Consider the following 23,611-nt stretch of genomic DNA (forward strand, 5'->3'; position numbering starts at 1 on the left):
CAGGAGTTTTGAAAACTACTGTATTTTGTGGTAGCAGGTGTGACATATTTAGTGTACCTGCCAAGTGTCTTTTGCAGCTCTTGTCATGAACTGTGCCTTTACCGATTTACTTGATTTTTCTCATAAAGGCAGGTGAATGGAAAAATTTTCATATACTGTTTTCCATTAAGAATCTGTTATTTCAGCTGGGCACTGGTGGCTCATGCCTGTAATCCTATCAACATGGGAAGCTGAGATTGGGAAGATTGAAGTTCAAAGCCAGCCCAGGCAAAAAAGTTTGTGAGTCTCCATAACAATTAATAGCTAGGCACTGTAGGGTACATCTATTACTCCCGTTGTACAGGAAGCTGAGATCCAGAGAACTGCAGTTCCAGGCCAGCCTGAGCAAAAAAGCTCACCAGGCCCCATCTCAGTGAAAAAAAGTTGAGTATGGTGGCATGGGCCTTCATCCCAACTCTAGAGGGAAGTGTAAAATTGGTTAGCCCAGGCTGGCTATGGGCAAAAAGTGAGACCCTATTTCCAAAATAACCCAAGCAGAAAGGGCTGAAGGGATAGCTCAAGTGGTAGAGCACCTGCCTTGCAGCCGTGAAGTCCTCCACTCAAACCCCAATACCACCATCAAAAATTTTAAAAAGTCATTTTCCATTTTGAAAGGAAGCAGTTTGTATAGGAATAAAAGCAGATGTCTACATTGGTGGGAAACTCTGGAGGATTTCCCAACAGAATTAAGAGCTGCTATATGGTTTAGATGAGGGCCCCATAACGTCCATGTGTCAAAAACTTGGTCCCCATGGTGTAGTTATTGGGAGGTAAGAGAACCTTTGAGAGATGGGGTCTTGTAGGAGGGGCTTATGTCATTGGTTATGTCCCTAAAAGGGGACTGTAGACCTGTCTCTAGTCTCTTTCTGCTGCCTGGCTCATGATGTGAGTAGGCTGCTCTGTCACACACTCCCACCACCATCAGGCCATATTCTTACCAGGGGTTTAAAGAAATGGGGGCTGTGCAATCTGGGACTGGAACTTCTAGAACCATGAGCTATATAAACTTTTTGTCTTTATAAGATATTTCATTATAATAAAGCAAAGCTGACTAACAAGAGCATAACTTCTGTTCACATACATTCCATCTTTTGCTATATTTGAAAAGAGTGACATGAGAAAACTGAATTTTATAAAGGGATTTAAATAACATTTTAACCAGAACAAGATAAAAGTTCAAAGGCTTCATAAATTATAGATGCTTTAAAAATATGCTAATGGGCCAAAGCACTACATTTTAAAAATATACACCCAGGACAGATAGAAGTAAAATCTCTAAGTACCAAGTAATATTGATTAGGATGGAAAGGAACCATTATAACAATGAAAGAAAACTCAACAGAGTTGAAAGCTCAGATGACTCAGGATCTTGGAGACCAGGCTTGGCAGCTAAAATATGAAATATGTTCTTCATCTGGCAAGAATAGGCTGCATATATTTGAAATCACTGGCTGATTACTGTGAAAAAACTGTCCACATTTAGTCGAGGAATTAGACACGAGGGAGGGTAGCAATCTTCTCCTTAAATTTTGTTTTGCATATTACATTAAGGCAGGAATATTCCTCTTCCAAAATATATTACATGTTACAGGCAAAAATTACATAAATTTTCTTAAAAACTACTCAGACGTGTTCTTAATTTAAAGTTCTTCTTCCCTACCACAGTCTTTCTTAGAAATGTGTGACAGAAGTGGTCTACTCAAATGTGAAAATGCCAGCCATTTGCAATCCACATAAATTATCTCTGGAGTCTGCTTTAACATCAGGTGTGGGGCCTCCAGCCTTTCTGACAGGGAGCAGTTACATGGGCAGAACCACATTTGTTGGTAAAAACTAAAATAGAAGAGAGCAACGAGGGAAAGGAGGAAAGAGACCCATTAGATGCATTTTTGAAAATGTTACAATGAAACCCAGTATTTTGTATAGCTAATACACACTAATAAAAATAAATAAAACAAAAATATACAAACTCAATTGTAGAACAAATTTGTAACGGTGGAACTACTCTATGGAACTTGGGGAACGAAAGAAAGGAAAAGAGAGTGATAGAGCATCAGTAATATCACATGCCATAAGATGTGTATTGAAAGCTGCTGAAAAACAGGGGGTGGGAGGTAAAGGGGTAAGGGAGAGTTTTCAAAAGGACTGACAGACCAAAGTAAAGCACATTCACTGTGGAGATACATTAAGATACCTCTTTGAATGTCAACTCAAACATTAATAACGAAACCAGGACTGTAAAATAGGCACAGTGTGTAGGTGGGGAGGGGAGATACTAGTAGGAGGGGGAGGGTGAAGGAAAGAGATTAAGATGACGGTATGTGGGCAGATGGACTTCATATACCTATATGAAACAGAACTAAAAAACCTATTGCAATTGCTTTAAGTGGGGTAAGGAAGGAGTTGGGGTAAATTCTCAATTGCAGCCAATACAAGCCAATCAATAACTTTTACCACCATGATTCCTAAGTCCTTTCTCTTACAAGTAAATATGTTACTAGAGTTTTTCCATTATTTTTAGTTTTGAATGACTATCTTGATTATTAAATGTATAGTTATGAAGATAAATACCACGAAAAAGGTATTTGAACATATTTATAAATGTTAAGTTTTTCCTCGATAGACCTGGAAAGACGTATTACTTATTTTTATTAAACTTTGACTTTCAGTCAGCGTGGCTAAAAATATTTGGTAATTTAGAAGCACACACATGTGCACAAATATATCTTGCAAATTCAGTTCAAAGAAATCGAGTAATGCCTAAAAATAAAAATGTTTTGACGATCATAAATTTCATGATCCATATATTCAATGGCCAATCACTTGACAGACGCCACACAGAAGTAGTTTTTAAACACTCTGGTCTAAGGATATCATTCCACCCTACAAATCATTTAGGACTCCAAATAATTTGAATGTGAATTATCTCTGTCAGTATGTACTGATTTAAAAGCCAGAAAGTTTTAAAATATAAATTACTTTACAAAATATAAACAACAAATCAATTTCATGGTGAAAGAAATATTCTTGCACACAAAAAAATTCTATTTTCCAAAGGAAACTTACATTTTCTTTCAAAATTTTACTTTAATCTTGGCTGAAAGGGCGTATTCTCACTGGACATCACGGCACAAACCTGAAATCCCAGCACATGGGAGGCTGAGGCAGGAGGAGGATCACATACCAACATTAATAGAGACCCTGTCTCCAAAACTAAACAACAAAAACACGGACAGATTCTCATTCAATCTAATGTACATCATATGGCATGCAGCTTCTAGAAAACCCTATTGCATACTTGTGAGAAGATAACAGTATAAGGGCAAATAATGTCTTATCATAAAAAATACTTTAGACCTCAAAGGTCTCCATGCTCCTCCCAAGAATCACAGGAATCCTCTACTAAGGGTTCCCGAGAACACACTTTCAGAGCCACTGCTCCATAAGATGCTCTTATACTTGCTATTTTTTCAGTCATTATAGACTTACAAGTCTCCATGCCTTCATCATCATCATCTACAGCAGGTTTATCATAAGACTTGTCAATGGCAGCCCTGAAACTCTCATTACATCCTCTTCCTCTGATTATCCGTGGCCGTGGGCGATGGAAAGGAATGTCCCCATTCAGAGTTACTTCAGCCACAGCTGTCTGCAGACTCTCTAAAGAGCTTGACTTCTTCAGACCCAGGGAAGGTCCCACGTCTCTGCTGGGGGAACCTTGGACGTTCAAAAAAAAAAAAAAAATAATACAACACAATGTTAGTTAAAGGTAGGTGAGTGAGAATCACATTCCTAAGTATCTATGAGGGGCATTAATTATTTACTGAATGATGAATGCTGGAATGTGGGTGAAAAATAAAGGAATCATTGCGAATTTTACTTTTTCCCACATTTACATTAAATTTTTGTCTATATCCATTAGGAAAAACTCTAAATTACCATTTTCCATTTTTGTCTCAACAATGAAATATTTTATTGAATCACTTGTTCCAAATAATATAATCTAGAATAACCAAGAATTCCATTTCAATCATAGAAGTGATAAGAAGGCTAAAAGTAAGTAACCAAGAGTAAAGGTAACCAATCGAGAGTAAGTTTTCTAACTATTTAACTGAAGGCATTTTCTGGCAATGTAAAATCATCTACACCAGAAGCTAGACTTCCATGTCAATGAGCTTCATTGAGTCTCTTTCTCATGATAACTGCAGAGTCATAGCTGTCAGACTGGGCATCACAAATACAATGAGGACAACCTCGCACCAAGTAGAAACCTAATTCTGGGAAACAGGAACATTCTATGGAAAAAGCAATATAGCATTTGAATGCAGTCAAATGACATAAGGAGGAAGGGAAAGGAGCAGGCAGGACAGAGCTAGACATGAGTCTTACATCTGCAGGCCTGGAATAACACCTGTTTGAAAAGCAGGTGAGAGACAGAAGGAAGAAAACTTAGCGATTACCAAGAAAATTTCAGCCAGATGGCAGGGGACAATTCAGGGAATTAAAAATATGGCTTTATTTCTTGAAGATCTAGGGCAGAAAGGCCTGAGATAATACTAACAGTACCAGGTTAAGCAGGCAATCAAAACTGATTTTATTAACCAGGTGAGACAGCCCCATCCATCACTGCTTCATCCAGCACTCAAAGGGACTCTAATGCAGACTCTAATAGTGAAAACACAGGCTAGGCTCTACACTGCCACCTGGGCAGGCCAGGTTACAAAACTGGTTCTTCACTTACACTGTTAAAAAGACAGATGAAAAAAACAAAACACGAGAGAAACAAAACAGTTATCTCTCCATGGGGTCATCAGCCCATATGTTGATCAATAATTAAGGAGTAGCCTTGTCATGTTACTACTTAGAATACAAATAGTTGTGACATGGGCTGTCCATGGCTCAGAGTATAGAAGAGAAAGAAAATGAAATCAAAAGTGTCAAAATACAAATTATCTTTTAAAGATTTATTTACATTACATCTTTCACCTAATTTTCACAATATAGTAGTGGTTTTAAGTAGAAGATAGGATGCGACGGTAATATAGGCATGGAGGCAGACATACAATTCTAACGATGAAAACATATTCCATAAATTATCATGCTTGGGAGAAAATGATGATATATTAAGCTTTTTCAATGCAAGTTTGTATATATTTCATTATTTATTTTATGGGAAAAGTACACATGAAATATTTCTCTCAAGGAGATCTTACTTTTCCTCTTCATAGCACTATAATTTTTGACAAGTACATTTTATAAATTACTTAAAAGAGTTATGTTAAAGGAAAGAAAATGAATTTTGTTCCCAGGAATGAAACAAAAGGTAAGAAATCAAAGAATCAGAAAGAAGAGGAAAAGATTATTCCTGGGGAGGAGTATTTACCTTTAGACTTCCTAGAATGAGAATTTGGAAGATTTTTTAAAATAAATTATGTTCATCAATTTTCATAATTTACCAGTTGTATTTGGGTTTTGTACAACATGCATTAAGCAAATATTTGGATTCACAAAAACATGTAAATATGAATGTATGTGTATGGATATATATATCTCCAATTAAGATATCAAGCTTTTAGTCAGGATTATTATAAAAATGGCATTTACTCAGTGTGTGTGTGTAAATGGTTTTCTTCATGGAAAGTCAGCTGAGATTTTACTTAGAGAAATGAAAACGTTTACAATGAATTTAAGAAACGGTATGAGTACTCATAAAAATTGATTGTCCCTTAACACAAACATTGGCAAATCTGCCAAGAAAAACAATGGCAAAGATATAAGTAAAGAAGCAATAAAACTTTCATAACTGGGCCTAGGGAGGTCGCTTAGTGGTAGAGCTCTTGCCTAGCATGCAAGAAGCTCTGGCTTCCACTCCCAGCATCACCCACATACAAAATCATCATTCTAACCCACAGCTTACCTATCTATTCTTTTCTCTCAGTTTACAGGTGTGATATAACAGTTCAGCAAAATGTTGATAATTGTTGGGTTTGGGGAGGTTCATCAACTACTCTGTCTACATTTAAGTATGGTTGAAAATTTCCATAATAAAAAAGTAGCACAAAAAACCATCCTCTATAACTTGCCAGCCTATTATGGGAATCAGCAAACTGAGTGCCACAGGTGAAAAATTTTATTGGAACCTAGTCATGCCCCTTTATTTAATACCATAAATTGAAGTACTGTATTTGTCCAAGAAACTTTAACAAAGATTTTAATTCTAAGATTTCTAAATGAGGTTACTGAGGTCCTTAGCATTATAAACGCAGCATTTACTAGTAAGGAAACTGAAAAGGTCTTTTTCTATATAAAATAAGGGCAAAAGACTAGATTTTTTTTTTTTTTTTTGGTAGTACAGGGGTTTGAACTCAGGGCCTAGGCAGGTACTCTACCACTTGACATACTGTGCCAGCCCTTTTTGTGTTGAGTATTTTCGAGATAGGATCTCATTAACTGTTTGTCCCAGTTGGCTTCAAACCATTATCCTCCTCATCTCTGCCTCCTGAGTAGGTAGGATTACAGGTGAAGACTAGATTTATTCATACAAAAAAATCAGAATTTTTTATTTTCATTTAAAAATAATACTGTAAAGCTACTTTAGGTTCTTAGTATATTTTGCTTCTTTTTTTAAAATATTTTAAGGATAAAACTGTTAAAAATGAAATTCTCTTGTTATTTCTATTTTCCTTTCAGAAAGCATATTTGTACCCAAAATATAATAAGTGCTGACTTAACACAGAAAAGGAGGAATCATAACCACATTACTTTCCCTAGATCCCTGATTTTGCGGTGTTGGAGATTAAGCCCAGGGCCTTGCACATGCTAGGCAAGTGCTCGACCACTGAGCTACAGCCCAGTCCTAGACCTGTTTTCTATTTCTACTTACTAATACACTTCTTGCTGTACCCTCCTCCCACACTACCACAAATTCAAACAGTGAAGGAAGTCTTTTGCAAAGGGCAAAAGGTAAATTAGTTCAATCTTCACTATGTAAGACAGATGATCTATAATAAAATGCCACTCTCATTCTCCCAAAAACTTTTGAGCTGAACTGTTAAACCATGATAATCTTGAGAGTTCATGTGAAGTAAAAAAGAGAAAAACAACTGAAAATCTGCTCTCTTGCTAATATTGGGTGGGAAGAACCTAATTTAGATATTTTACATTTTAATTTAGATATTTAATGTTGTTTTTAAAACAGTTAGTTTTAAATAAATAGTTTAAAAACAGTTAGTTTTAAATCTACCCAAAAGCACTTTGGTGCCTATTCAATAGTTTTCTGTCCCAAGATTTTCTAAGTTAATTTGGTAGGATAGCTGCATATATTGCAAAACAAAAATGCTCTTTTTATCTAGGAACTAACATTTTAAAACACAAAATCACAGGGTTTGTTTAGTTTATAAAATTTGCCTACTTGCCAAGTGAGTTAAATATTCCTTTTGATTAAAGGTTTGGAATCATTTTTTTTTGGAACCAATACTTTTTAAAGCAAAACAAATTGTTCTTTTCTTTGAATTATCTTTGAGCTAGTCAAATATTTTAATATTTTGACCTATTTGGCACAGTATACAGTCATATCCTTTTACCTGAGTAGTTCAATCAGTTTTTTAGGAACATTAATTTAGGATTACTATCTCAAAAAGTACTGAATACAACCAACTCCAAAAATAAACTCCTATTTTACAATGTGAACTATCAAATAATGTTTTTCTATATCCCTGCTTCAGAATTTCAATGAATTTTACATTTCATAAAAAGTAGCTTTTTAGTTTGGGCTGAGGCTATAGTTAATTGGCCTGCAAGACAGTAATCTTATGATTTATGAGATATAATTTTTATTGAGTCCACAGATTATGATAACTCCAACCAAGTCCACAATAATTTTTACATGTGTATGTGGGATGCAAATTTTTCAAGCAAGCTAAAAGTAATTACTACTGCAGGTTAGAAAGGTGAACCGAAGTTAATTAGCGCTAAGTGATGTAACTACATTATCTGGATCTAGAATAATTAAAGAATGATTCCAAACTTACAATAATAATACATAGATGCACAATAGCACAAAGCATATCTTTAAACTACACACAAAGGTTTTCCTCTGCTCGAGGTTAAGGCAGGAAGAGCACCAGTCTGAGGCCAACCCGGGATACATGAGGAGACCATGTCTCCAAAAGAAAGACAACAACAAAAATCTTTTACTCTGATTATTTTCATACAAAAAGGTAAAGCCTACTATAATGCAAAATCAAGTTCAATGTAATCATTTCTGGGGAATGATTTAGCACTGATTTAGAAGCAATGAATTTAGAACAAGTTCATAAAGCTAATGGAGCCATATGCACTATGTAGTTGAATCTGATGTCAGGTTTAGCTATAAGCTAATATCAGCGACTGAAAAAGAACAAAGTGATAGTAAAACCAATGAGTGACCTACGAGATCAATAGCTAACACTGTCCTTTAGTGAAAAATATTTATGTTAGCAATTTTATAATGAAAAATATTTATGTTAGCAATTTTATATTTCAAATCAAAATCACCACCTTGAAATTTGGATGTGAGTTAGATATCACAGAAATGACATAAGAATTTATGAGTATACTATAAGAGATTGTGTTTCTGGGCCTTTGATTTTTTAAAATATTAAGACAAATCATTTCTACAGAAGAACGTATAAGAAATCTAAGGCTGTTTTTAACATTATACTTCCACTGATAAATTTCTTCTAACAGAAAAAAATTCTTTTCTTATACAATTTGATTTCTCACAATGAAAACATCTGTGCAAGACTGGAGTACTTATGTTTACATGTATTATGATTGGCAGCTCTATAATTGCAGTAAGCTCCTAGGAACACAGTTTCTATGGCAACAGTCTAACTGTCCATTCTTACCTGCTTTCTGGTCATCCATTGTATTGAGTTTAGTCTCGTCAGCTACTGTTAAAAGGTAAATGTATAATGGTTAGCTGAGTTAGTCCCCTCAACCCAACATGCTTCCACCATTCCCAGATCTTTACAGTTAGGTGACAATTCTTAGGTAATATTTCATGCAAATAATATGAAACATCAAGCAAACATTTGTAATCAAAAATAAAGGGGGAAAAATAAGCAGTGTCTCCATGCAATATGCCAGTCATTTCATTTCAGACATGTGTGTTATTTATATGTTAGCATATCATAATTAGCCAAGGCAATGCATCACCAAAGTTTTATATGCATATGATAAATTAATGCTTTTAGTCTTGAAGTTACAAACAGCCACCAGAGAACAGCATAAGTTATAGTTGATTGATTAACAAAGGATTTTTTTAAAAAAATCATTTAGTTTATACATATAATTATTTTACTTTTGTTGGTGGATTTGGAGGTAAAGAGACACTACCTGATTGGTGTCTGATTGAACAACTATTATTTTTCTCCTCTCATTTGCTCTCAATGTGTTCTACAATAAATATTCTCTCAAATTATTAATTTGATTAAATGCCTTAATTCTTTAAGACACGAGAGGTTCTAACAAGTAAACCTTAAAGAATAGCAATGAAAGGAAGATATCATGAAGTAAACAAATTCCAGACATGGATTGAGATAATGGTTTCTCTCCAAAACTTTGTCTTCTAGTTCAAAAATTCCACAACAAATCAAGTATAATTCCAAAAGCAATGAAATTGCTTTATAAATACCTGAAGTATTAAAACATATCCATTTTTAAAGTAAAGATACTTGAATAGAGCATGATATGCATGCTTGCTTCCTTTCTCATAAGAAAGCATATATCAACATATCGTACAGTATGTAATCTGGTTGTCTCAGACTCACAGAAAAACTAATTTTTGCCAAATTGCCATATCTCACATTTATTTTCTCTACTGCTCAAAGTAAACAGACATGTGTTTGGGGCCATCAATTTTATTCTGAAAGCATCAAAACCTTATTTAGATAAAGATTCATGGAGATTGTACTCACTACCTAAATCCATGCTTTTTGATTTTCGCGTTTTAACGAAATCCAATTGACTGGCATCTGAAAATTGCTTTGTGCGTTTTTCTGACATACTCTGGCGGCCAAATCCTTCCCGTTGAAAAGCAAGAACTGGATCAACATCTGGACTCAAAGAGCTGGTATGAAGAGAAATATAAACATAATAGTATTTACTGAAAACTGAAGACATCCAATTTTTAGTTCATATATACTTGTATGAGTGAATATAGGTATGAGTATGCTTCTGAAAAAATTTACACCAAATAACACAAACATAGTGCATAAAAAAATGGTGGCTGAATGAGAGGGAATGGATAAACACAAATTTACTTTAACATTCAGAATAATTCCATGTGTGTGAATTTTCTCCCTTACTTCTCTCTCTCCATTTCTTCACTATATTTGACAATACATCGTTTCTGAGGGATTATTTTAAATGAGTCTGATATTTATCACACATTGGAAAGATTGAATATGAGAGGAAATCTCACTGTCAGAGCTTGACCCTGTTCTTGCAAGAACAGGGTATATTTATATACACACACAACCATGCAAATGGTAATTGAGTATTAGTTTCAAAAAAGGATGTGTTCTGGCCCTCTTTATGTATTTATCTTGTGTTTCAGGAAAGAGAGAGAGAAACCACCATCATGTGGATGTAGTTTCTCTAAAATAGTTAATCAACTGAAAAGAACTAAGTTCAACAAACCTCCATCAGTACCTATTCTGATTAAAAGTGTTGTGCTGGGTAGACTAAGGGCAAAATAATAAATAAGAAAAGATCTCTGTTCTCTACAAGTTCATAGAAAAATGCTAAGCTGGATGTAAGAAACAAAGGCTGTGGTTGCACAGGTGAGAAGACTGACAGTATATGATGAAGTCAGGACAAACACAATTAAGTTTAGATGACATTTGGTTTGGGTGACACTCACACAGTGGCCAAAGTAGAGACAGTAGGGTAGCATATGTCAAATTGTTGGAAACAGGTTATATTCCAAAGTGTTTTTCCAATGGAAGTGGCTGGAATCACTCTTAGTTATAAAACTTTGTGAACATTTTAAAAAGCACTACCAGGTGTTCTGAGCACAGTTCATAGTATGAAAATGTTTTTTGTTCCCTCTGTTTTGGACACACTGAATAAATAAATACCCTAGCTTTCCTTTATCAGGATCCAGCCACTTTACCTGTCTGCCCAGATAGGAGAATATCACTCCTTTAATAGCTGACTAGACAGTAGAGATCTGAAGGAGTGGCTTCTGCAAAGATGATGAATTTACAACAGACTCTCCTATGCTTCTGATGCATCCAAGCTTCTCTAAGCCTTTGCAGCCTTATGAAAATCATCATTCATATTGTGTAGGTGCAATTTACTGTGTATGAAATGACAACTGTTTCTTAAAGAAGAACTAAGCCAAAAGATGTGAAAAGTAGATACCAAGGAAAAGATGTCTGACTTTGCTTTAAGTGGCATGAAATGTTTTGAACTTTTATGCCTTACTATGCTCAACAAAGAGAATCATTGCCCACTCATCCTTCAAAGCCATGAGAGAATTCAAGGATATCAGGTAAAAGCCGTTTGTAAACTATAAACAACCAAAGTAAGTTATTAACTGCCTAGCAAGCATAAGGCCCTGAGTTCAAGCCCCAGTACCTACCCCCCCACCAAAAAAAAAAAAAAAAAAACCAACAAACTAAATACAGGGTGGGCCCATGAGCAAAGCAAGGCAGGTATGTAGGGCTCAGAATTTAAAGAAGCATTTACTCTCGAGTTCTTGCAAGAACAGGGTCAACCTCTGACAGTAAGTCCATCCTTAAATTTTACAAAATTTAAGCTGCCTAACCTTAGCTCTGGCTCAGAAATACAGAAAAGGAAAGACAAATCCCAGTGACTAGGAATCTAGTCCAAGCCAAAACAATTTTGTTTTGTATTTTTGTAAAATACCATGCTATAGGTCAATCAATGTCATTGTTTGTATTCTGCTTTAAATCTTTTCATTTTAAATGTAATATTACATTTCTTCTCTAAAACTTCCAATGAATTTGATGTTCTAAGAAGAGGTAGGGCCATGTTTATCCTGAAGTATCAGGTGACCTTTCACATATTACGTGCTGGCTTTGGCACAGATGGCTGATAATTTCCAGAGCACAAACACCACAGTTAAGAACAAAAGGCTGGGGATGTAGCTCAGTGTTAGAGCACTTGGCTAGCATGTGAAGGACCCTGGGTTCATCCCCAGCACCTAAGGAAAAAAGATTTCTTTAGACAAAGAAATAGTGGAAAATGAAAACTCATATGATGAGAACAACCACCCAATTTTTTAGACCAAACCCTAAATAATGTATTACCAATAACAATAGTTCTTTTACAACTTAAAATAGGATCAATCACTTCGCCCATGCTTATCAGCTCTTTTTTTTTTTTTTTAATCATGTGGAACACTTTAAATCCTGAACTCAAAGAAGACATCAAAGTTGTGGACAGAATGGATTTGAAATACAGTTTAAACAGAAATTAGTGGCAAAAGTTTTCCAAGGAAATACAAATCATCACTGCCAACACTGCCTAAAAACTACACTTAGCCTATTTTTAAAGTCATTTTATATCCTCCAAATCATGATGCCACTAAAATTAGAATTTGCTGTTTCTCCATTAAAAATATTAATGTTCCTTAAATCGATTAATAAATTGAAAAAAATATATTCTATTAGTTAACAAACAGAAGTTTAGTGATTTGACATAGCCTTCTACAACTGTGCAGTAAACTACAAACATACATAATTTAAAATGTCAAATGAGTTTGAGAGTTAATAAGTCTTAAAATAACTATTCTTAAACCATGGCATAATCAATTCTTCCCTATTAATGTACCCATTGAACTAATTTCAGATACAATGACCATTGGACTAGAATATTTAACAAGGCAGACTACAGGACTGACAGATGATTCTTGGAAGAAGGTAACCATATCCTGACTCCCAGTGTTATTAGAATTTCAGTTATTAATTCCATCTTATTGCCCTTCTGTTTTCCTAACATTTTCATCACAGATTAGGGAGATATTGTCAGACTGGAAAAGCTTCCATTTTCTGCTGTGATGCGGAACAGCTGCCACCCTTATTTGGATAAGCTCCAATCATGTTCTTTCCTTTGCCCCACACTCCCCACCGCAAAGTCACACAAGTCCTCATGATTTTTTTGTTTCTGCTTTTGTTTTTTCCCAAGTCCCCCTTAGAGAAATTAATACCACAATCTATCCCTGTGATTTATTTATTTCTTTTTACCAATGCAGTATGCTTTGGAAGAGCCCAAACAGATCTACTCCTATGACCACCTCCACAGTTTCTCATCATGGTGGAAATTCAAAGGCTTTTGTGCCAAGATGAATACAGCAAAGATCTAAACCTTACTTTCTCTGTTGCTGCTCTCACTTTCAGAAAGAGATACAAACGGCAGCAATGTAAAAAAGCACCTGTGGATTTCAAATAGGTTTTTACTGCATATTGTAACCCCCCTCTATGCTTAACGAAAAACTCATTCAGAGGTAAGCTACTGCCATGCAGGCTTGAGCACAGCTCTGTTTTCAAATAGAGAATTAAAAAAAGAAAGAAAAGCTAGAGAGGAAATTTTCAATGGCCTAAATAACAGGTGAAGTTATTTCAAGAGAACATCTGCAAAATTAACAAATAAATGAAGTACATTTTTGTGAGTTTGCATGGGGAGTGAGGGACAAGATTGGGAAGAGTGTTTTAGTTCATTACGAGCATTGTTAAAATGTTAACACAAATAAATGCCCGTCTCCCAGATTCCTCTAATCTAATATTTAATGCTGACCCAAGTCAGGGCAAGAGCAGGAGGTGTAAGTGGATAAGCAGTGAAGGAACAATGCCATAACACACATAGGCCATGAATACAGTTTTGCTGGTGTACTCATAGAAGACCCCAGAGAAAGGGCAAAGAGAAAATTATGGTCTAATAGTTCCCATGTGTTAATGATCAATCCAGCCTTACAAGGTCATCCTTACAACCGAATTCCTTTTGCTTGTTGATGCATATAATTACTAGGCACGTAGGTTAAGGCCCATGTCCACATTTGAGAGCAACATATTGGCTAAAGAATATCAAATGTTTTCCTCTACTTTGAAAGACATAAGGGAAGAAAAACAGACTGTCCCCAAAGTGACCACATTGGAAGCTAGTACAAAGCATTTTAAACACTGTAAAAAAGAAAACCTCAATGAAGACTCCTGTTCCTAGAACACATTGCTAGTTTCATCTAATTGTTGTAATAAGCTTGGGGATTTACTTAGAATTTATCTATTTAATAGAAAAGCAATTCATAAAATTAATAGTTTTAAAATAAATAAAATCTTAAAAAACAACCTGGAGGGTTTTTTGCAGAGTGGTAGTTGTTTTGTTGTTGTTTGGGCTACATTACTAAATACAGTACTTGAAGGCTAAAACAACTGATCAAGTTTGAAGGGTTGGGGTATAGTCTTTTATTGAAAGTGTGATAATTAACTATAAAAATTATACTGTTTACAGTGGAAAATGTTTACAAAGAATTGATTAACTGTGTTCAGTAATAGGTAGGCCACATAAAACATAAAATAAAAGGCTGAATGCAAATTAAACTCATCCCAACCCCAGATGAGGTGCTTACCAGTCAGCTGACTCACTGATTGCAGCCTTAGCCCATGTACCAGTGTCTGTCGTCATGAATCCCACGTCATCATGGGAGCTGGAAGAGGACTGGTCAGAGAGATGTGGAGGAAGCACAGGCAGCCTGTCATCTTCTATAATGACAGTGTCATCTTGGGGCATATTCACAGTGGGGGATAGCTGGTATTTACCTGTCCAGTACAAAAAGAAAAAGAGCAATTCTAGACATCAATCTAAGAGTAATGTCTTAATTTTAAGATTTCATGAAATCACAAGTCTAAACTTCCACATATCTCCTCAATCTGGCAGAATGAAACAGAATTCAGCACATTTTTTTTTCCCCCATAAATAACTGTCAGAGACCTTGAGTCTATCACTCCTCTGACACTGTGGTAATGTAGTTCAGGACACAATATACAATTTCTCTGGTTTTAAGTTTCTCAAAGTCAAAGATAATGACCAAAATGTCTTCTAATGTGAAAATGCTAGACGTGAAAATCCTTTGAAAAATTTTACCAGGAAATGTGGAGGGAATCCCCACTAAATACAAGAATCATTCATCCACTCATTCATCGGGTAATGCCCACATGCCAGGTAGCTGCTATGAGACACAATCTCTGCCCTGAGAGAGCTCACGAGGTATAAAGCAGGATGAGAAAGGCACACAACCGGTGCAAGAACTGTGCCAAAGGCACCGTGGTGTTCATCTGGCTGGTGACTGCCTAGACAGCCGGGGTGATCTTTTCTGGTAGAAGAAATGACAGTATCTATCTCAGACATCAGCAACATCGTTATTAATGCATGGTAAAGAAAAGCCCCTGGTGTCTTCGGGTGACAATTCAATGGTGAATATGCACAGAATCAAGGCTTGGAAGAGTGGTAATGACAGTAGTGCCCTTGAAGAAAAAGAACTTGGATCTGAGTGCCTGGGAGGTATTCAGGCCTTAACTGAGGAGCCTGTAAATTCTGACTTAACATCAGTTAAGACACAGTGTTCTTACTAAGAAAGGACACATGAGTGTCCATGCTGTCCACTCTTTTGGAGGAAAAACCTGCTCAGTTCATGGGTCAGTATGATAGGTTTGTATATTGCACAACCTTTCTTGGGACAAAATTATGTCTCAAGCCCCTGAATTCTCAAAGATAAGTCTGGGATCCAAATGCCATCATTTTTTCCCCCAAAATCACCTTTTTCTTATAGTTTCTTTCCAAAATCTTGACTTCTTTTTTTTTTTCTAAGCATGAGTGCATTGGCAAGGCCCTGGTTCATGTGGACACCTTATGAGTGACCTTATGAGAGGTCATGCTCCAGCAACATCTCCACGGTTGACATGGCCCACTAACCAGAGCTCCCAACAAAGCAAGGAGCCCTGGCAATTTCTCTGGCCACTGCACAGGAGGGTAGGAAATCTCTCATTTTAAGTCTAATTTCCAAAACACTTAAATCAACTATACAGGTTCCCACCCAAACAAAAGGCTTGTTTTGCTTTCTCAAGATCTACTCCATTTTGCAGACGGTACACTTTTACTTCACTACCAATTATTTTTTAAAAAATAGTGCAAAAATAATTTACAGGCAATTTGCTAACATTTTAACATTAGTCTTATCTCTAACTTTAATTGTAAATATTCATAAGTGGCAGTGACACACTTGAAGGATATCCTTAAAATACAATATATATTTCTATAGATGTTTTAGCAAAGAAACAAGAATTAATTTAGTTGCTGTGCATTGCCCCAGGATGGCCCACAAAAATAAACTTGCTGGAAAATTCAAATATGTTTGTTATTTAGCGTTAACTACTCTATTATAGCAACCTGCATGTGTATCGAAACCTCTGCTCACATCTTACCCACAAAAACTTTCTACTTAGACTTCAAATGCACCATTTTGACAAACTATGAAAACTAGCAGTTTTATAGGAATGCTCATAATACAAATGTAAATCAAGTATAACATGCAATCATTTACCTTTCCTGACTTCAACTTACTCATTTCTTTCCACTTGAGTTTGAGGACATCAATATAGGACACTGTTCAACAAAATTTAATTCCTAAATCAGGTAAGACACTCTAGCACTATTAGCTAAAGAAATGTTTCCTTCTCAAGACATACATTTCTCCCCTAAAAAAGTGTACAGAATTGTATAAACCAGGGTTACACCTGGCAGACAACGTATGGTGACAAGGAATATGTCACACGATTAAATACCCAAGTTCTCACCCAGGAAGAATATACTAAAGGAGCTATCAGAGAGTAATCAAAGTACACACAGGTTAAACGCCAAAACTAAAACTCCTACATAAAATTGTGTATTCTGAGTGACAGCCTGATAAGAAAGATGGAATACTGATTGGTCCACGTGATAATCTTTTTTTTGTTTGCTTGTATGTTGTTCTTAGTAGAAATACTGTAACTTGGGTGGCAAGATATCTTTTTAATAAGAAAACAATTTAGCATTTTTTCCATCCATGATTCTATGGTTAATATTTTGCAGGATTTGATTATTCACATTTTTTACCCATTTTCCACTTCTTAGCTTGCTTGCCAGGAATTGATTTGAGATCTGGATCCAGAAATAAAAAGGCATAATTCACAAGTAAACTATCTAACTACACAATCCACTGAGCTCCACCAAGATAACAGCACAACAACCTGTTTACTAGTATGTGGCTCATTCTGAGTACAAAACCTTCTCAGCATGATCTGAGAAACTGTCCTTTTTCCACAACTAGGTAATCAGCATCTACAGAATAAATCATAACTCAGTCAATATCTTGTAAAAGAGTAAGACGATGACATACAAAATGGTTGTTTACTAAACATTTATTCATTGCTAAATTTACATAGAATGCAACACCATGCATAATACTGGAAACAAAGAAAATAAGAAAAACTGTTCCAGTGATATATCTCATAATAAAAACACCATTAATGTCCCATTTTTCTGAACATAATTACTATTTAAACTCAACACAAATGTATGAATATAGAAACAACTTAGAAAAATTCTAAAATGGATACAATAGATTTCCATTTTGCTTTAAATGAAAATTACTTTAAATAACATTGTTCAGATACAATAGGAAAAAATTAAGGTTCTATGTTCCCAAGTATCAACATGTGATGTATCTTATGAAGTGAACATGCTGGTTAAGTTAGCTATGCCTCGTATCTCATTGCTATTATTGCTTAAGACAGCCCAACACCTGGAAAAGAGTTTCAAGGCTTTTCAGAGGAAATGATCCTATATGCTCTCATTATGGGTGACTTCTTTTTTTTGGTGGTACTAGGGTTTAAACGCAGTGCGCTTGTTCAGCAGGCACTCTACTGCTTGAGCCATACCTCCAGCCCTTTTAATCTATTTATTTTAAAGACAGAGGCTCACTTTTTGCCTACACTAGCCTAGACCACAGTCCCATTTTATGGTTTCTACCACCATAGCTAGGATGACAAGTGCACAGTACACACTGCCATGCCCAGCTTTTTTCCATTGAGATGAAATCTCATGAACTTTTTTTGCCCTGGCTGGCAGCTATCATACCAATCTCAGCCTCTCCCCCACTCCCTCACCATCATGTAGCTTTGGGATGGAACAGCACACACCACTGCATTCAGCTATTGGTTGAGAGAGGGTCTCGCTCACTTTTTGACCAGGCTGGTTTTGAACTACACTACTCCCCATCTCAGCCACTTAAGTAGCTAGGATTATAGGTGTGAGCCACTGGTGTCTGGGTATGGGTGACATTTTGATAAATATGCAGGACTTTTAAAATCTATGAAAGTGGAAATCTATTCAAAGCAGATGATATTTTGAGACTTCTTACCTTTGGTCACAAATCTGACTGGCCCCACCCAGAATTAAGGAGATAAGTCAGGTGTGACTAATGAAGGATCCAGAAAACCGTATATTCAAATTGTGGTCACTTAGTCCAAATCTAGTCAGTTTCTTTGGTCCATAACTCCTTGAGAAGATGAGTAGGATGGAGTATGATTTCTATGGTAATTTCAATAGTGAACTTTACCACCACAGTTGCTGGGATGGACTAAGTCCTAGATTTGCTTAAAGATTAGACATTTGTAAATGAGGAACAAATGTCGTGAATGTCATTCACAGTTTCTGTGTGAGCTTGACATGCCCCAGGAGGGAAACTTTTAAAAAAGAGGATATAGCAAAAAAATGACAAAAACCATTAGGGACTTAGTTCTTTTATCTATCTGGTAAGTTAGAAAGTGTGTGACTGATGACATCTGACATCCATCCAAATATAAAGTCTACTCCTTTCTGGTGTACTTTTTAGAAGACATTCTCCTGGGATGTGTTCCCATTAGAAAAAGATCACAAGACCTCAAAACTTGCTTTGGTCTAGAGTCTTAAGTGGAGAATATTCTATGTGAAAATTTGCCCTGTTTGCACAAAATTAATTGCTTCTTAAGGTAATCATCAGGAATTTCAATACAAAGTTGTCTTCATATCATATCAGATTGTGCAGTAAATACCTCTGCAGCCATGGCATCTCCACAGGAATGACAACCATTGATGGACCAAACAGCAATTTCCATGTACCCTCACAAGTGCAAATCAATAAATACTAGTATAATTGGTACAGACTAATGTAAATTTAGCACTCTCATATCTTATCTTTGATGCCCTGTTTTGGTATTTGGTTGCAAAGTAACATCTTTTATAGGATTTCCAACTTTAGGTATTAACTAACTTCATCAGTAGCATTTTGATTCTTAGGCCCAATGATACAAGAATAAAGACTGTCAAAGACTTGAATCATTCTCAAGTTTGCAAACTGCAAGACAAATCGAATTAAATATCTACATTTCTCTGGGTAAAATTATACAGGATCCCTAACTTCCAGAATAAACGTAAAAGTTGTCATAAGAAAATATGCAAATCCTACAATGGCTATTTGGCCTACCAACAAACAGTAATGAGTCTGTCACCCTTCAGCCCAAATGGAAAAAAGACATGTGCAGTATATCACAAAGCACAGAACTAGGAGGCAAGGTCCTGCTTCAGGGAGGCATCTGGATTGTTGGGGTTTATTGCATACCTAGCAGAGGGAAGGAGAAACAATGCCAACAATAATGCAAACTGAAAAGAACTAATAAAGTCATAGTAACAAAACTGGGGCAACAGACTGCCAAAAAAAAAAAAAAAAGAGGGACTCCTCTACCTATACATACAGCATTTCAACAAGTCACTAGGTGGAAAATTGGGAGTGGGGGGCTGGTCTGCTTTTTAGTTTTAAGTTTTCGCCTTCCTCTGAAGCATCAGGGATTGGATGCAGGATGCAGGTTACAGGAACTGGTGGACCAATGGTCTCATTCAGTATGGCAAGTCCTATGTTCCTATAATAAAGGGGAAATTACAGCGTATCACTTTGTATGCACACAGATCCAGGGCCACAAACACGCATACACACTCTCTCTCAAGGGGTCTGAAGTTTCATCAACGGAAAAGAATTCAACAAAGATAAAAGTTTTATACCAAAGTCAAGAAAGTATGGAAAATCCAACAGCAGTGATGAGCGATAATTTGTAAGCAATGACTAAATGTGAGAAACTATATACAATGCCTTTCACATCTAACCAATGCTCAACAAACAGGCAAAAGTGTTCTTCCCTGATTTTCTTATGCCAAGCAAGTAAAAGAAACATGTTGACAGTATAGAACCAGAGTTGGCACACCTGAGTTCTACATGTTAACAAGATAAGAAACAGAGACTTTAGCAATTTTCCCAAACAAGAAAGATAGAAGGATTAAAGGAGGAACAACAGAAAATTGTACTAGACATGTTGACGTGTTTTCCCTTCTCATGCCCAGTAGAAAGTTCTCTGAAGGCAGAGATTGTTCCTTATTCATCTTGGTATCTACAGCAAAAGTAGATATACAATCTTTGGCCAATGGCAGGCTTTCCATAACCATCCACTGATGAGCTAAACACACTCTGTTGCAATGAAACTCTATGATGCACACATGAATTCTACTAATTCTGCATTGAACATACTCAAAGTTAAATTTAGGGTTTTACTTAAAATTAGAGCCTTGCAAAATAGGTCAATAATACAAATGTTTTCTGTCATGTGTTATTTTAATCAAAATGGTCTCTTAAAGTTTTAAATTTGAAAATTTTCACATGCTAATCCCAAGATGAGCAATTCTGTAAATCTAAGCACTCCAGTGGCAGAGCAGGTCTTTATTAACTGGATCTGTTAGTAGGAAGCTGAGCTGCTGTAGCAAGTGCTAATAACCACGTTACCCATGGGGGCCATGCAGGCAGTACGCAGTGGAATCCAAACAAAGGACACAGAAGACTAGGCTCAGGAGTTTAAGAATAAAGCTTTGAAAAAGTAGAAATACGAGTGAACTATATTCTTCTCCTGCTAAGTACAAGCAAATAAACGTGAATATTTCATACAGATGCCTATCTATTGTGTATATGCATGCTTTTCCTCTCCCTGTATGCTACTGTGACTAACATAAAACTTTTGAATCCTTCTTCCCATAAACCACTAAATTTTGATTTTTTTAAAAAAAAACACAGCATCATTTAGTATTTCCCAACAAGCTGAGAATATGTTGATCGCTGAAAAGCATTTTTTATGGTCCTTTTCTTTTTTGTTCTTCCCTCATGTTTGTTAACTCACTTAACAAATCAATGTATTGATTTACTCCTTCCACATTAACGCTTCATGAGTGAAGACGACGAACCTGTTTTTGTCTTGAAAATGTGGAACACCTTTACATTCATATTACATTAATAACCTCTTGGTGAACCAGGGAAGAAAAAGCAAGATGAAATAAACAGTTTTACCTGACTCACCCATTATCCTACTGAGTGCAGCATTTCTCGTGGGGGATTCATCAAGCCCCTCAATCCCGCTGTAGAGGGAATGGGAGATTCTTCGCTCTCTATCATCCAACACTGTTTCAATGGGCAGTTCAGGTCCAGGGGGACTCCCAGGTGACTTTAGCTAGAAAGAAAGGATGGCAAGGGAAAATCAGTACTGGAGGCCCATTAACAGCATGGGGGAATTATAACAACTTGCCCAAGGCCTGCATCCAACTGGGTACCAAATGAACTAGAACTTTTCACCCTGTACCAAAATAATTTGTGATGACAGCTAGGCCTAATGAGTAACTCTCTATGCCACTTTATACCATGCCTCCCATGAAGTTCTGTCAGATTTCAACCACTGAAGGAAAAATATGTATATTAAAAGCTTTTTTTTTAAATCTTATCTTGTTGCTTACTTTTCCAATTTGACTGTTAGAATCTGTTTAAGTTAAGTTATAGCTCAATTCAGAATTCTTTATTAGCTGTGTAGAAGGCATGCTTTATCAGAATAGATGTTGGGCTTCAGCTATAGTTTTATACCTACAGGATGTAAATATGCCTGTAAATAAGAGGAGGTGGTGGATAACTGAGATAAACACTTTGAGAGTGTACCAAAGGGTCAGGTGTGGTGGTGCGTGTCTGTAATCAGGAGGTGGAGAGATCAAGATTGGAGGCAAGCCTGTACAAAAAGTTAACCAGACCTCCATCTCAACAAACAAGCCAAACGTGTTGGACAACATCTCTAACCCCAGCTACACAGAAGTTGTAGATAGGAGGATTAAGGACTGAGGTTGGTTCTGGGCAAAACTTAAGTATACAAAGAATATGAAAGTATATAGCAGGTACTTTAATGATGCACACAAAGATATGAGTATAATGTGTATTTAGAAAATATAAGCAATCTATGAAATGAGAAAAAATGTAGGTCAATTTCTATGACCATGAATCACAGTAGTATATGGCATTCTTTAAAACAGCTGTCTTACCAGTCAAATTCTTCACAGAACTACTAGGGAGAAGACATTCATGTTAGTGATGCCCTGAAAGTCCTCTGCTCCAAGGGGAAGCAGTGTTCTTGATTCCCAGGCTGACAGCCGGTGGCTGGCTCTGAGACTCCCATTGCTGACTCGCCCTTGGGAGGCCTTGTACCAGCTAGGGCAGATGAGCCTACAGGTCTCTACAGCAGGGCTATATGGGAGAAGACTGCACCTTCCCAGCAAACGAGACTGCAAATGCAGTGGTTCCTTTCACTGAACAAATTATTATTTCTGTTCAAAGCTGTCATGTGTTTCATATAAATGAGCTATTTAATGAAGTTCCAAACTGGAGACTTCCCTCTCCCAGGTTGATAAGCACTGGGGAGACTTAATGCACTGAAGGGTCAACACAATTACAATTGGAGGCCTGTCAAACTGCAGGAGAATGATAAACTTGCAGCGCTAGTGACTTAGACTCAATAAGATTTAAATTGTGAAATGAGGATTTGGTTTTTTTTTTTAAATTGTAGATTACAATGAATAGCTTTACTGAAAAGTAAATTAAAGATTCAAGGTCTCTGATATAAAGAAATAAAAGAACATTTTCTGAAAGAATATGATACCTAAATTCCAAGATACTCTGGGGAGGTAAAAATGAAAAACAAATAAAGCTAATATACCCTAAACCTTTAAGGACAAGGTTGTTTTTTGAAATTGTGAATTTTTAGGGCTGAGGTATAACTTGGTGGTAGAACACTTGGCCTACCATGCTGGTAGCCCCTGGATTCGATGCCCCATACCACAAGGAAAAAAAAAAGCACTGAGATTTTAAATGAGCAAGTACATTAAAGACACTTGCTATAGAAGTCTCTATATAGAAGTCCTGTTTGCTATGTTATCAGAGGACAAACCTATCCTCATATTTGTTCTAAAAATACAGTTAGCTCAACTATGTAATTCTGAAATTTCTAAATAAAAAGATCCTTTTACAAACTTCCTTCATTAAAACTCCAGGAGGCTGTTTTAGTATTTTATAAAGTCAAGTAAAAATTCCATTAAAAGTAGTACATACAGGCTTTGTAGAGAAAACAATCAGATGCCTATT

The 23,611-nt window shown here is 36.2% G+C and overlaps 1 protein-coding gene across 39 annotated transcripts in view; it reads right to left on the minus strand.

The window, feature by feature from the left end:
• The window catches only part of Pard3 (par-3 family cell polarity regulator), a 689,221-nt gene that overhangs the window by 274,413 nt on the left and 391,197 nt on the right, over positions 1-23,611 (minus strand). For 14 of the 39 annotated variants that reach the window (XM_074056357.1, XM_074056349.1, XM_074056358.1 and 11 more), the window contains 5 exons: positions 21,506-21,665; positions 14,675-14,864; positions 9,999-10,150; positions 8,928-8,972; positions 3,529-3,756 (listed from right to left, as the gene is read on the minus strand). In XM_074056357.1, coding sequence (XP_073912458.1) covers positions 3,529-3,756; positions 8,928-8,972; positions 9,999-10,150; positions 14,675-14,864; positions 21,506-21,665 — 775 coding nt within the window. Of the gene's footprint in view, positions 1-3,528; positions 3,757-8,927; positions 8,973-9,998; positions 10,151-14,674; positions 14,865-17,483; positions 20,040-21,505; positions 21,666-23,611 lie in introns of those variants that run through there. The other 25 variants (XM_074056355.1, XM_074056354.1, XM_074056352.1 and 22 more) reach the window with 10 other exon arrangements.

This window comes from Castor canadensis, chromosome 15 (genome assembly GCF_047511655.1).
Source record: "Castor canadensis chromosome 15, mCasCan1.hap1v2, whole genome shotgun sequence".
NCBI classification, from domain to species: domain Eukaryota; kingdom Metazoa; phylum Chordata; class Mammalia; order Rodentia; family Castoridae; genus Castor; species Castor canadensis.